General features: G+C 44.6%; 1 protein-coding gene across 1 annotated transcript in view; it reads left to right on the top strand.

The window, feature by feature from the left end:
* Positions 1-13,479, top strand: part of TESMIN (testis expressed metallothionein like protein) — a gene marked incomplete at both ends in the record, with an annotated part of 35,193 nt that overhangs the window by 11,892 nt on the left and 9,822 nt on the right. The window contains one exon of the mRNA XM_081063723.1: positions 3,740-3,811. Within this exon, the coding sequence (XP_080919849.1) occupies positions 3,740-3,811 (72 nt within the window). The remainder of the gene's footprint in view (positions 1-3,739; positions 3,812-13,479) is intronic.

Genomic DNA, 13,479 nt, shown 5'->3' on the forward strand with positions numbered 1-13,479 from the left:
AAACTAACCAAGCTGGTCGAAACTCTTCGTAGAGTTAACATTTGTGTGATAATCGTGGACGGGGGCAGCCCTTTCTGCTCGTTGAGCCCTTTGTTGGTTCTGGAGATCATTCTGCTCCTGCCCCGCACAGGATTTTGCCGCTCATTCTGATGCAGTGTACATCCCGGCCGGGCGGAAAGCAGACCAAGCAGTTGACAAACTGTGGGTGTGGCCTCTCGAGCCTCGGCGCCTGCAGACCTCTGCCCTCAGCCGTGTCTGATGCGCTGCGTGAACGTGGCCGAGTCCTGGGGTTGTCCTGGGACTAGGGACAGTCCCCGCTGCACTGACACTGCAGTGGTGGTTGCTCGTGTGATTTGCTGCCTCCATTGTAGTGGTTGTTCCTTGTGCTGGCTCTACTGCTGCCCCACGTCCGCTGCCAACTCACAGTTAATTGAATGCAGTGAGTCTGTGTGCAGCCATTCTCCTTGCTTCGCTGTCTTGGTGGGACGGCTCAGAGGGGAGGTGGTTGCTGTGATCCTCACTGGTCCTGTCGTCATGACCCTCAACATTTCCGGACCAGACAAAACTACACAAGCAACTTGCCAGTTCTGCTGGTAGCATTACAGATTTGGTTCCACTACGTGAACCAAGATGTCATGATCACTTTATCTTCTTGTAACCTGGGAGCACCGCTTGTGTGCGTTAGTGCGTCCAGAACACTGCTGGGAAAGGGGCTCCTAAGCTGTCCTTCCAGCACGTGCTGTCACAGCTACAGTACTCCCAGGCCACCGAGGCCAGAGGCGTTTCCACTGCTTCTCCCTCCGCTTCTCCCCCACCCCTTCTTCTCCAGTCTGCCCTGGGTGTCCTCAATCAGTCACGTATTTTTCTTTATTTTGGAGTAATTATGTAGGTCCTAAAAGATTTTTCTGTTATAAGTGATGTGCCAGGGACAGCATGAGCTTGGTGTTTGCATTTTTTGCTGCAAATAATGACTTGATTGACGCCCGTGTGCTGAACCAGCCCTGGTTATTTTTATCTGAACGTGCCGGTGCTGACAGCAGGCTGGAGTCCCACCAACCTGACTGTGGTAAGGGACCCGTCAGGAGGCTGGTTGCTGCTGGTTTCCTTCTGTGTGAGTCCCGACCACGGCTGACGAGCTGAACCTCGTCACCTCTTTAGAGACTTCATTAGTTCCTTTCTGACTTACCCAAGAGCAAGGTCAAACTAGGTCTGGAGACATCAGAGAGGAACTCTGTCAGCACCACAGGGCTCAAGTGTGTCTAACCTAGTAGATGGCGTAAAAGCAGGTCGCTCGGGCCTCCTGGCCGGCGGTCCACGCGGGTGAATTCAGCCGGTCATCGGTCCTCAGAGTCGGGTGGTGAACTGGCTAACTTATTAACTAGCTTATCACATTAATAAAAGTCCTCTTCATAAAATCCATGTCCCATTTTTCTCTATAGCTTTAATCATCTGATAATCAGGTGTTAATGTGAATTCTGATGCATCATTGGTGCTATTATTTTTGGTAACATAATGAAGATTATAATAAAGAATATTCATGATTCTGCTTCTCTGGACATTTTTTTTCTTAAAGATGAAGTCATGACTCATTGTGGAACAGTTGTTTTACAATGCTTTTCTGAGGCAGAACTGTCCTGCTGTCTTCTAACTCTTCAATTTTCAGATTGGCATAAGAGGGTAGTCAAATATTATTAGAGCCGTGGAAGTTCTTTCCCAGTGTAGCTTCCATTATAATCGACTTGTCTGCTAATGTCCCCTCACCCACACTGTGCTCGTTCCAAATGTGCTCTTGGTTCGTGCTGTTATTTCAACTGAAATGTCCTTTTGACCAGTAATGGAGAACCTTACAGCCTTAAAAGTTAATGTCAGGTTTTACCTCCTTCACAAGTATTTTGTTCTGTTTTAACTTCTTCTGTCTACATACTATTCTGTCTCTGAATTTTATACCATTTACAATCAGGATCAAGCAATTTGACTATTGATTATATAGTGTCTTCCGTTCTCTAATGTTTCAATTGTGTGTGTATCTCATGTCCCCAGTTACTTGGTGAATTCCTCCAGGACAGGCACTGCAAATTAAAAATTGTATTTTTTGGTGTCCCTGGAAGCACTTATCACAGTCCTGGCCACATGACGTCCCTTAGTAGATGCCTGTTGGCATTTTCCTGACACTATAGGTTCTCACTGAACTATACTTTGTCCTTCCACAGTTATAGCACAGCTGCCGCTGGGATGTCTCCTCGTGCCGCCGCCCCAGTGTTTAGAGGAGTTTTCGTTCTTCTGGTCAGGGAGGGCCAGCCTGCACTGTGCTCCTTTTCAGGGGCAGGTGCGAGGGCCAAGGGAAAGGGCAGCGAGGAGGTGTCCCACCCCCTCCCCCGAACAGCTCATGTCTGATCCACGGTGGAGAGCCAGGGGGCAGTATAGCCAGACCTGCCACCTCTGGGCACCCATGAGGGCAGAAGCTGCCGTTCTCCTATCTATAAAGGGAAAAACGAAACTAGATGAGTAATAAATCCATATAGTGTTCACTGACATAGTTTGGACACATTATGCTAAAAATAAGAGACCTCTCCAGAAGAAGTAACAATTAGCAGCTTGTACATGAATCCGGTACCATTAGCTTTTCTGAGGGGCGAGGAAGGAGTGTCATTCAACAGAAACGTAGATGGTGAGAATAGCGGTGGAGGGCCCATAAACCAGGCACGTCAGAGCAGAGAGAAAATCCAGGATCAACCTCAATCCTGACTCAAGACAGTTGTGTGTGCAACGGCAGAGTCCGGGGCAAAGGACTTTGGCCAGCACGCTCTCTCCAGTGCACTTGTATTCATTATAACACAGAGCGAAAGGGCCAGAGCAATTCCTGTGCTCCGTGTGGTAGCAGGAGAGGTCGGTCAGCACTGAGTGTGGGCCGCCACGCGCTGGGGTGGGAACCCGACCTACATGTGCCTTGGCCGGAAGCAGCCAGTGGTTGAGGAAAGGCAGCCCCAGGGCACACGTCCTCACCAGGGCATGTTGCACGATGAGGTGGCCACACACGCCTGGGAAGAGCGCTTATCACAGCTGGTGTTTCTGCACACGTGCCTCTCCTTTTCACCCTAATGCAGCAAACTCCTTACATTACCAATGTTCAGAGTTCTCTCAGTGAGCGGCATGTCTGAGCAATGCGTGGGGACTCTCCTGACTTGTAACCCAGCAGCCAGGACACGTTTGTCTTCCTCTCATGCCCCTGAAGGTGGCTTCTGGGCTAATTCTCACAAGAGCAGTTAGGAGGGAGGTCCCCAGGGACCACTTGATGCCCTCGCAACACACTTTGAAATTGTTGGTAATATTGCAATGGGGCAGCTCTGGTTGCTGCAGCAGTAGGAATGTGGGTCAGCTATTGCTCTCAGACTTTCTGGTAGTGTTCAGATTTTAGAAAATACAAAAAATAAAACCAAGAGCTATTTGGTGGGGGGAGAGTGGGGGGAGGGGCACACACAATAGAGGTTTAAGCAGAACCGGGGAAGAAACCCCCGGAAGCCTTCTCAGGGAGGGGAGAGCAGCAGGCCCCCCCTGCACCCCCAGGAGGCTCTCTGGGCAGCAGGCTGGAGTTGGCATTTCATGATCAGGCACCTGTAAGTAGGACCTAAGCTGTCAGGTGCTGAGACCTTCGGTAATTGTTCAAAAACACCACATGCTTAGCTAAGTCTCTTTTTCAAGAGTAACCATCTGAATACATTTTCCTTTTTAATCTTTATAGAGTAACTCTTAGTGCATGGAACACAAACTCTAAAAAGCCATGTAACTGTACCAAATCCCAGTGTCTGAAATTGTAAGTAATCACAAATCCTTCATTATTAAATAGAAATAAGGTTGTTTAGAAGTCAGTAAGTGGGGCAGAGCCCAGACAAAACTGAATGGCTTGCAGGCTTCAGGCCGCGGCCAATGGAAGCCACGCATCACCAAACCCGCTGCGGCTGTTCTGGTGTCACCCTGCCCCAGTGACTTCGTAGAGGACACTGTCCACACCCCAAGTGTGTCATTTTCTTGGGTTTGCTTTACGTCCCGTAGCACATCAGACAGACACGAAGCACGGCCTCCTTGTTCAGCATTAACTGTAACCTTTCCACTTGCTAGTTTTTAAAAGTTTGATGAATTGGTTTACTCCATATTGAATTTTCTCAGAGACATTCATTCATCCGCAAGGATGGCAGCTCCCAGGAGGCTCAGGGGTGGGGCAGATTGTGAAGCGGCATCTTGGGCCCCGGGGTGGGGTGGGGGACAGAACAGCTAAAATAGGAGCTGGACCACATCGCCACAGTTGAACTTGAACTTCCTCTCCCACCCCGCCGAGTGCAGCCTCTGTCGTTAGTGTGTGCACACTGCTCTCGGCTCCTACGGGCGGCCCATTGTCTCCCAAATGCTCAGCTAGCTTGAAGTTCCGTGTTGGAAGGGGGGCTGACAGCCAAGGCCTGGAGTCTAACGACCCTAACCACCGTCTCCACGTGATTTTCCCTTGCAGAGCTCCTGCTGAGGTCACTGAGAGCTCCACCGACGGGACAGTGATGTGGGGGTGTGGACGTGGGTACAAATCCAGAAGCCCGTGAAACTTGGTTCACAGAACAAAACTGAAAAAATAAATTGTTGTTTTACAAAAGTAATGCTGAAATCTAGGGTTGACTGTCTGCAGACACGTGAGCTGTCATTGGTTTAGTCTGGGGAGGTGAGCCGTACGCCTCACTGAATGTTGGAAACGCCGTGAGACAACTGGTCAGGGACTAACAGTGCAGCTCGGGGACAGGAGGAAGGAGGACAGCAGAGGGAAAGGCCTGGACCATGTGACCTTGTCAAGCAGAGTGGCCTGCCCCGATGGACACCTCTGATGCGATGGAGGACAGGTGGTGGTGTCTAGAGCGGACAGAGCCAGGAGGGGAGGGGCACCCTATGGGTGGCGGCTGCTGAGCTGCTGGCAGGGTCTGGGCCCGGGGAATAACCCGCGAAGCCTCAGCAAGGTGTAGGCTATAACTGGGGACCAAGTGAGGTGACCCCTAAGGACTTGGAAATCAGATGAGCAGCCAAGAAGGGTTTAACTTATTGATGACCTCACAATGGAAGGCCCAAGAGACAGCTTCTTGGCCTTGAAGCAGCTTTCCAGATTAATCGGTGATGATACACGAAAGAAAGAATTGTCACGGGGGCTTGGTCAGCATTGGAACAAAGGAAAAGGAGGCGGAGTGAGTCCAGTGCTGCCCAGAAGGAGGCAGTGTCTCTGGGGAACATGGGCGCTGCCTTCTCCAAAGAAGCACTGCGTGCGCGGTTGGGCCTTGCAGCCCGCTCATTGCGCTGTTACTTTCCATGCTCAGTGTGCAGCCGTCTTCCTGACGATTTAGCCTCCTCAGGAGCTCCAGGCCAAGCCTAAGCAGCGTGGGGCCCGGGATACAGAGGATGTGCGCACGATGGGCACAGGAAGGGGACGTTCTTTCCACCGCGAATTAACACCCAGTGTCCTGATCTGTGCCTCCTGGCTTGGGTGATGTCAGCCCATCGCGGAGAAACTGATTCTCTCTGGAAATACTGTGTTCGGAAGGCGGTGCAAAGTCCCAAGCAGAGCCACCTGCGAGGTGACAACACTGCCTTGTCTCTCCATGTGTGCCTCAGGTACTCCTACCGGAAAACTGGCACAGGAGTCAATGGTAGGAGCTTCACCAGCCAGCGCTGCACGATCGCCATTGACAGCTTTCAGTTTTCTTTGGCGTTTTGCTGCCCCCAGCTACGTTATGTTCTCAAGGCAATAGGACACAATTTTCTTAGGGTGCATGTGTCCTCCTTTATTGGGAGTCTCTACTGGATAAAAGTCAAGAGGGATTTCTACTAATTGGCCATTAATAAAGAGAAAAACATGTTACCATCTTTTTAAAAAATCAAAGCAATACCTACACGTGGGTAAAAATTGATGACTATTGGCGGGATCACAGTAGGAGGTATTAATACCCATCAGAGTGGGAGGTATTAATACCCGACTCCACCTCTCCTTGGTCTCTGGACTGGTCCCAGTAGCGCCCTAGTACTGACTTCCGTTTTCAGGCTTTCCGGAGCTTTCCTCCACCTCTGTACCCTCTGCTGCCTTCCCGATGTGGTAGGCGAGGGTTCCGTCTCTGCACTCATCCCCCTTCTCCTTCCTCCTCCAAAGAGGGGTAGAGCCAGCCTCCCACCTTAGCTCCTTTCCTGGTTACCCTTGAAACTTTAAATACACTTCAGCTTTTGTTGTTGTTCCATTAGCCATAAAATGTTGGGAATTATTATTAAATGATAAAAAGAATCTGTAATTAAAATGCTGTTGATGTAAACTTAATAAAAAGGGAGATAAATGTCTTGTGATTCATTGAAAATGTGTTGATTATTGAAAATGATTTTAAGATTTTTGAAGCAGTTCAATTCTACCTTCTCATCACTGTTGGATATGCCTTTCTTCATCGTTTTTCTGCATTTGAAACATTGATTTGCTTCATACTCACTTTATGAGAGCGTTGCTTGGGAAACGCTTTTGTAACAGGAACTTTTTCAGTACAGGCAGGATCGTCGTAAGTCTTAAACTGTGAACCTTTGGCACAATTTCATCGAGTGGCAGGAGCCCTCCTCAGTAGGTGGGCATTTCACATGGAATAGGTTCTGTGTTATGAGTATAGATTTTTTTCAGGACAGTTTTAATTATCCCTTTCATATACTGACTAAACAAATCTCAACTCAGCTTTTTAAGCATCCTCCATTCCAATTCCGGTTTTGCTGGGATATTGGGTGGGATTTGTTGTGAGCAGTTGTATTACCTACCTTTTTTTTTTTTACTCTGATAAAATCTAAATCAAGATTTTGATCATAGATTGAGCCGTCTCCAATATTGGTTTTTCAAATGGCCTTTTGTCTCTGATTAACCAGCTTGTTTATTAACCAGAATTCTGTGGGGAGAAGGTCAAATCTGGATGGTCCTTTATAGTCTCTTGCCCCTTACTCCTCATACTTTGATTTCTTCTTTTATGTTTTAAAGCAGTAAATACTTAATTTATATTTTGTAGCTTATAACTCTAATATTTAAAGTCTCTGTCTGATTCTGGTGTCCACATCTTTTGATTGTTCACTCATTATGACTTGTTACCTTACGTATTTTGTGATTTTTTTAAATTGTGAATTACACTATTTGGAACTTTCTTTGTGGGGAATTGTTGAGTTTGGCTAGAGGGTGCACGACGGCTTCGGAGAACGTGCGCGTCTGTCTCTGTCTGGGGTTTTCCTTTCCCTTGCCTCCTCATCAGGGTCGGGACCTGCACGTACGCACACAGTGATGAACGGCAGGCAGTGCTGGTCCTACCGTTGTTGGCTTGCTCCTGACTTTAATAGAAATGCTTCCAAACTTCTCTTGCCCTGTCCTGAGTAAGATGCTTGCTGTTGGTTTTTGAGAGGCATTTTATAGAACACATGGGCAGACGCTGTAACAGAGACTCGAACTGCGGCCATCCCAGGGCTCGGGGCAGCTCCTCAGTGCTTGTGCCTCAGCCTTCTTTGTCACTTGTTCTGCATCCGCAGGAATCCTTCCATCCTGCGGGCTGAGAAGGCGGCCCCGGTTCTCACCCTCACATCCAGTCTCTTTGGGGAAGAGAAAAGAGGAGGGTGAAAGCACACTCCCTACCTTTCAAGGTATAATCAGAAATTGCCATAATCACTCCCACCCCTAGCCTAGTAGCCAGGTGCAAGCTGGGAAATGTAGTCTTGAAGGAATCCAGCCTGGGGGCAACAAGACTGCTGTCCGTGGCCAGTGCAGGGCGAGTGGACACTGCAGAACAGCTTGCTCCTCTGCCACGTGCCGTGTCAGGTCACGGAAGTCTCCTCCAGCTTCTGGTTTCCTAAGAGGCTTTCTTTTTTTATTCCTATTGTAAATGAGTGGTAAATTTTATCAAATACGTTTTTCTGCACTCACTGAAATGTCCAGATTGTTTTCCTCTTTAAATCTTATAGTGTGATCAATTACAACAATTTTCTAATGTTACTCCAGCCTTGTAGGCCGGGGACTGAACCCAATATGATCATGACGTCCTGATTTTATCTGTTGGACACAATGCAAGATTTAGTGTTCGAATATTTTTCTTAGGATTTTCACATCTTTGTTCACAAGTGAGATAGGTCTGTACTTTTCCTTTCTTCTATTTTCTTTATTGGGTTTTGGTGTCAGTGTTGTATTACCTAATAAGATGCATTAGCAGGCTTCCCTACCCACCCTCTCCTCTCTTTTGCTCTAGCCTCTGAAAAAGTCTGGGTAAGGTAGGATATATTTGTTCACCTAAGTTTGGCAAAACTTTGCCTGTAAAACTGTCTGGACCTGGTGTCTTTGGGGGTTGGGTGGGGGGAGGGGATCGATTACTCATTTGCTTTCCTTAGTTGTTATTGTTTTCTATTTCTTCTCAGTCCATTTTGATGTTTTACATTTTTCTTGAAAATTGTTTTCTTTACATTTTCAAATGCCTTCGTATATTCTTACATTATTTTAAAAATTATTTCTGTATGTGTAGCTATAGTCTTTTATATTATCTAATTTTCTAATTTGAATTTCTGCTATTGTTTATTTGTACCGTTTCTCTTTCTTGATCAGTCTCATGAGAGGTTTGTCTATTTTGTAGTCTTTTCAGATTATATTGATTTTTCTCACTTGTATTCCTGTATCCTGTTTCAGAAGCACATAAATTTTTACTTTTTCCCCCTTATACCTTTACTATTTTACTATCTTTTTATGGTAAATGCTTATTTATTTTTAATATTTTCTGATTTTTTTTAGAAAAGAAGTGCATTTAAAGCTATAAATTACCCCTATGTACTGTTTTACTGCATCCTACAAGAGTTGCTATGAGGTACTTTTATGGTCACTCACTTGAAATAGTTTATAATTTTCATTGTAATGTTCTCTTCACCTTATGGGGTATTTATATGTACATTTCAAGGCATCCAAATATATTTGTATGTGTATATATTTTTTGAACTATATTTTTATTGTTAATTAAATTTATACTGTGGTCAGATAATGTGGCCTATATGAAATCAATTATTTGAAATTAATGTAGATTTCCTTTATGACTTAATGTTTGACCGATTTTTAAAATATTCTGTATTAACTAAATATGTATTCTCTATGTGTTGGTTGTAGTAATCTACCCAATAGCTCAAGTTTGTTCATTTTGTTGTTTAAATCTGCTAAATGCTTATTAAATTTTGTGTGATTTATCTGTTTTTGATAGAAGTGAGTTAAGACTTCTCACTATGATTGTAAATTTCTCTACTTTTTCTTGTAATTTCATCTTGGTTTATATATTTGAATCTATAGTATGAAGGGCATATAAATTCATGATTGTTATAACCTTTTGGTGACATCTTCCATCAGCTGTTAAATGATTGTAAATTTCTCTACTTTTTCTTGTAATTTCATCTTGGTTTATATATTTGAATCTGTAGTATAAAGGGCATATAAATTCATGATTGTTGTATCTTTTTGGTGATGTCTTCCATCAGCTGTTACATATACCTCTGTGTCCTGTTGCTTTTCAATTTAAATTATGTTTTTGTCTGATGTCAATGTCACCACACCAAAGTTTCTTTGGTTAGTGTTAGAAAATTATACTTTATAACACCCTTTATTTTCACAGTTTCTGTGTGGTAGATTTGTTTTAGCTGTGTCTCCTGTGAGCTAAAACTATCATGTCTAATAACCCATGTCTTTAATAGGCTTTTAAAATCCATTTGCATTCTTTGTCTCTTTACTGATACATGTGTATTTGTTTGTACGCTTTATTTCTTTGAAGTTTTAACTTTTTTTTTCTTCACTCAAGCAGCAGCATTCCAGACCTGCTTCTCTGGATCTAGCTTTTTCTGTGTGTGTGGTAAAATAAGCTTATTATTTACCATTTTAACCATTTTCAGTGTACAATTCAGTGGCATTAATTCCACTCACAGTGCTGTGCAACCATCACACCACTATCCATTTCCAGACCTTTTTCATCATCATGAAATCGAAACTTTGTCCCCCTTAAATACCTCTCCATTACCCCCCTCCCAACCCTTGGTAACCTCTGTTCTACTTTCTGTCTCTGAATCTGTCTATTCCAGGTAACTCCTATCAGTGGAATCATACAATATTTGTCCTTTTGTGTCTGCCTTCTTTCACTCAGCATAATTTTTCAAGGTTTATCCGTGTTGTAGTGTGTGTCAGTGCTTCACTCCGTTCCAGGCTGAATAATATTCCATCCTATGCGTATGTCACATTTTGTGTAGCCATTCAACTGTTGATGGACACTTGGGTTGTTTCCACTTTTTGGCAGTAGTGAGCGACGCGGCTATGCACATGGGTGTAGACGCATCTGTTTGAGTCCCTGTTTTCACTTCTTTGGGGACGTACCTAAAAGTGGAATTGCTGGATCACATGGTAATTCTATATTTAATTTTTCAGGAAACGCCATAGTGTTTTCCAGAGTGGCTGCACATTTTTCGTTCCCACCAGGAATGCACAATACCACCTTACTTTGTGTTTTCCAATTGCTGCTTTTTCCTTGCTTCTTTTTGTCTGACATGTGTTTTAGGAAATTAGCACTAATGGCCCAGTGGAGGACGTGAGTAAATTAGTTAGGAGCTGTCACAACAGTGTAGACAAGGGATGACGAAGACCTCAATGAAGGCAGGGGTGGTAGTAATAAAGAAAAAAACAGATTTAAGAGACATTTCAAGCATATGTATTTTCCCACTCATTTATTCATTCATTTGACAAATATTTTGAATGCCTGTGATTTCAGGAACAGGGAAGACAGAAATGAACAAGATAGCTATCGTCCCTGCCCTCTCGGCACTCACAGTCTAATGTGGGACACAGATGTGAATAAAGGTCAGAGTGGAAATGTGGAAAATGTGGCAAAGGACCAGTAACGGGGGGGATGGGGAAGAACAGAGGCGTTGGCCCATATGACAGTCAGGGAAGGCTTCCCTGAGGAGAGGTGCTTGGATGAGGAGGCGCTCATCAGGTGGAGGTGGATTGAAAGTGGGTTGGTAAGTGTATTCTTGGCAGAGGAGAGAGAGGTGCGAAGGTCCTGTGGCAAAAGAGGGAGGTCCAGGTTGCAGGAATAGAAAGGAGGCCCACGCACTGGTGCAGTTCTGTGTATAAGTCCGCAGTGTGTGAAGCAACGTGAGTGGAATTATTAAATAAATTATGGTGCCGCTTTCAAATGGGGTACTCTGCAGCCATCAAAATTGTGTGTACATCTATTTACATGGGAACCACTCATAATTTTGTATTGACAAGTAATAAAAGCAATATGTTATATTGATAGTGATAAATGCACACTGAGATAGTACATAGAATACCTTGTTTTTGCTTATATATAATATGTAATCAAACAATATATATTTATTTCAGTGTATATAGGTTTACAAAAAAAGTGTGAAATATATTCACCAAATCATCATCTCTACGGAGTGGGATTCTAAGGAGTGGCAATTTTTCTTTTTTTGCTTATTTATATGTTTGAAATTTCTACACCAAATATGATTTTGTTGGATCACAAATAGTTTTTAAAAAGACATTTCTGAGCAGAATCAGTAGACTTGGTAACCCCTTGGATGTGGGGAAAGAGAGAAAAGTAACTGTCGGGGTTAGCCGTAACGCCGGGGTTCTGTCCCTGGGTGGGTGACGACACCGCGAATGGCAAGGGGGACACAGTGTGAGCAGGGTGAGGGATGAAGGGGAAGATCAGAAGTTCAGGTCTGGACACATTAAGCTGGGGTGGAAATGTCTGGTAGGGAGTTGGGAGTGTGGTTCTGGGGCACAGTGTGGTTCTGGGGCGCAGTGTGGTTCTGGGGCGCAGTGTATCACGGGCTGCTCAGAGCTGATGCGCGGGGAAGAGGTCCTCCCGTTTCCCGGTAAGGAGGTTGTGGATTGCCTTTGAGAGTCAGTGGGGTGGAGAAGATCTGAATGCAGAAGGTTAAGGACTGAATGGGAAAGGAGGAAGGATAAGCAGCAAATGTGGACAGTCGTGAGGTTTGGGGAAGAGAAAAAGGAGGATTTTAGGGTCTGGAGTGTGGGACACAGAGCAGGTGGGATGAAACAGATTTTAAAATCTTCAACGTAAAGTAAAAAAAAAAGAAAGAAAAGCAGAGGGACAATAGTTAATAAAATCACCGAGCAAAGTATGGAGAGCCAGAAAAGAAATGCATCTGGCCTGGACCTTGATGAACAGATGTGGTTTGACTACAATTCTAGATTGTCCATTTTTCTCTCAGTGCTTCGAAGACATAATTCTACTGTTTTCCATTATTTCTAACAAGAAGTCAGATTTAGATATATTTGGTTAGATCAGTATTAAGTACTTAAAATTTATCACTATGAAAACACTACTCACTGTTGATTGATTCTCTTTCCTACATTTCTTTACCTTTTTCCTGGAGTTAATACTTAATAATTAGTTTTGTATGGCTATGCCACGAATGTAACCTAACCCCTTCTCTGGTTGTGTACCTGTCTTCTCCACATGCTCCGACATGCCAGGTACTGGGTCACTTTGTCTTGAGAAAGCCGTTCCCCAGGCCTGGCCCTGCTGGGGTGCTTGCTGTGCAGTCCTCACCCAGGACCAACCCCGACCACCAAGCCAAGGGCTCCCTTTGCTACCTTTTCACGTTGGGCTCCTGGCACCCTTATCTTCTTCGTTTGACTCACTGCATGGTTCTGGTGTGGACAGCCCCCAGCAGCTTCCCGAGAGAACCCACGGAAGGTAGCGTTGTCAGACTTTGCACTTCCGCAGACGTCTTAGTCTGTCTCCACCATCGTCCCGTCCTTCTGGATGGGTTCGTTGGGTTCCCAACTTCAATTCAACTTCAAATAGTTGAATTTCCCTTCAGAGTTTTGAATGCTTTACTGTATTTTCTTCATTTCCAGTGTTACTATTGAAATTTGGACACTGTTGTTTTTCCTGATCCTTTGTATAAAACCTGTTTTATTTTTTCTGGAGCCTTGTAGAATCTCCTCTTTGTTCCCAGTATTCTGGAATCTGATAGTGGGATGTCTTGGTTTTGGGCTCATTTATCTGGTGGACTGACACTCGGCAGACCCTGGTACTTTAAAAACCCATGCCCTTCAGTTCTGGGACATTTTCTTGAATTATTTTCTCCCCTTCATTCTTGAATTCTGTCTTTTGGGAACTCTAATGACATCAGTGTTGGACCTTCTGGCCTGGTGTCCTGTTTTTCTTTCTCTTATTGTGTTTACTTCTTTTGCTGTTGTCCTAGTTTGCATACCTTCTGCTAACTTTTTCATCTCTGATTACTTTTTTTATTTCCCTGCACATCTTTTTATATTCTGAGTGTTTTTTAGGCATCATTTTCTTGTTTCTTGGGTGCAGTCATTTTTCTTAATCTGTCTAAGCTGTGGATGACCTCCCCTCACCCCCCAACCCCGTTTTCCCTCTGCACAGTCTGTTTCTA

Source organism: Rhinolophus hipposideros, assembly GCF_964194185.1.
Source record: "Rhinolophus hipposideros genome assembly, chromosome: 10".
Taxonomy (NCBI): domain Eukaryota; kingdom Metazoa; phylum Chordata; class Mammalia; order Chiroptera; family Rhinolophidae; genus Rhinolophus; species Rhinolophus hipposideros.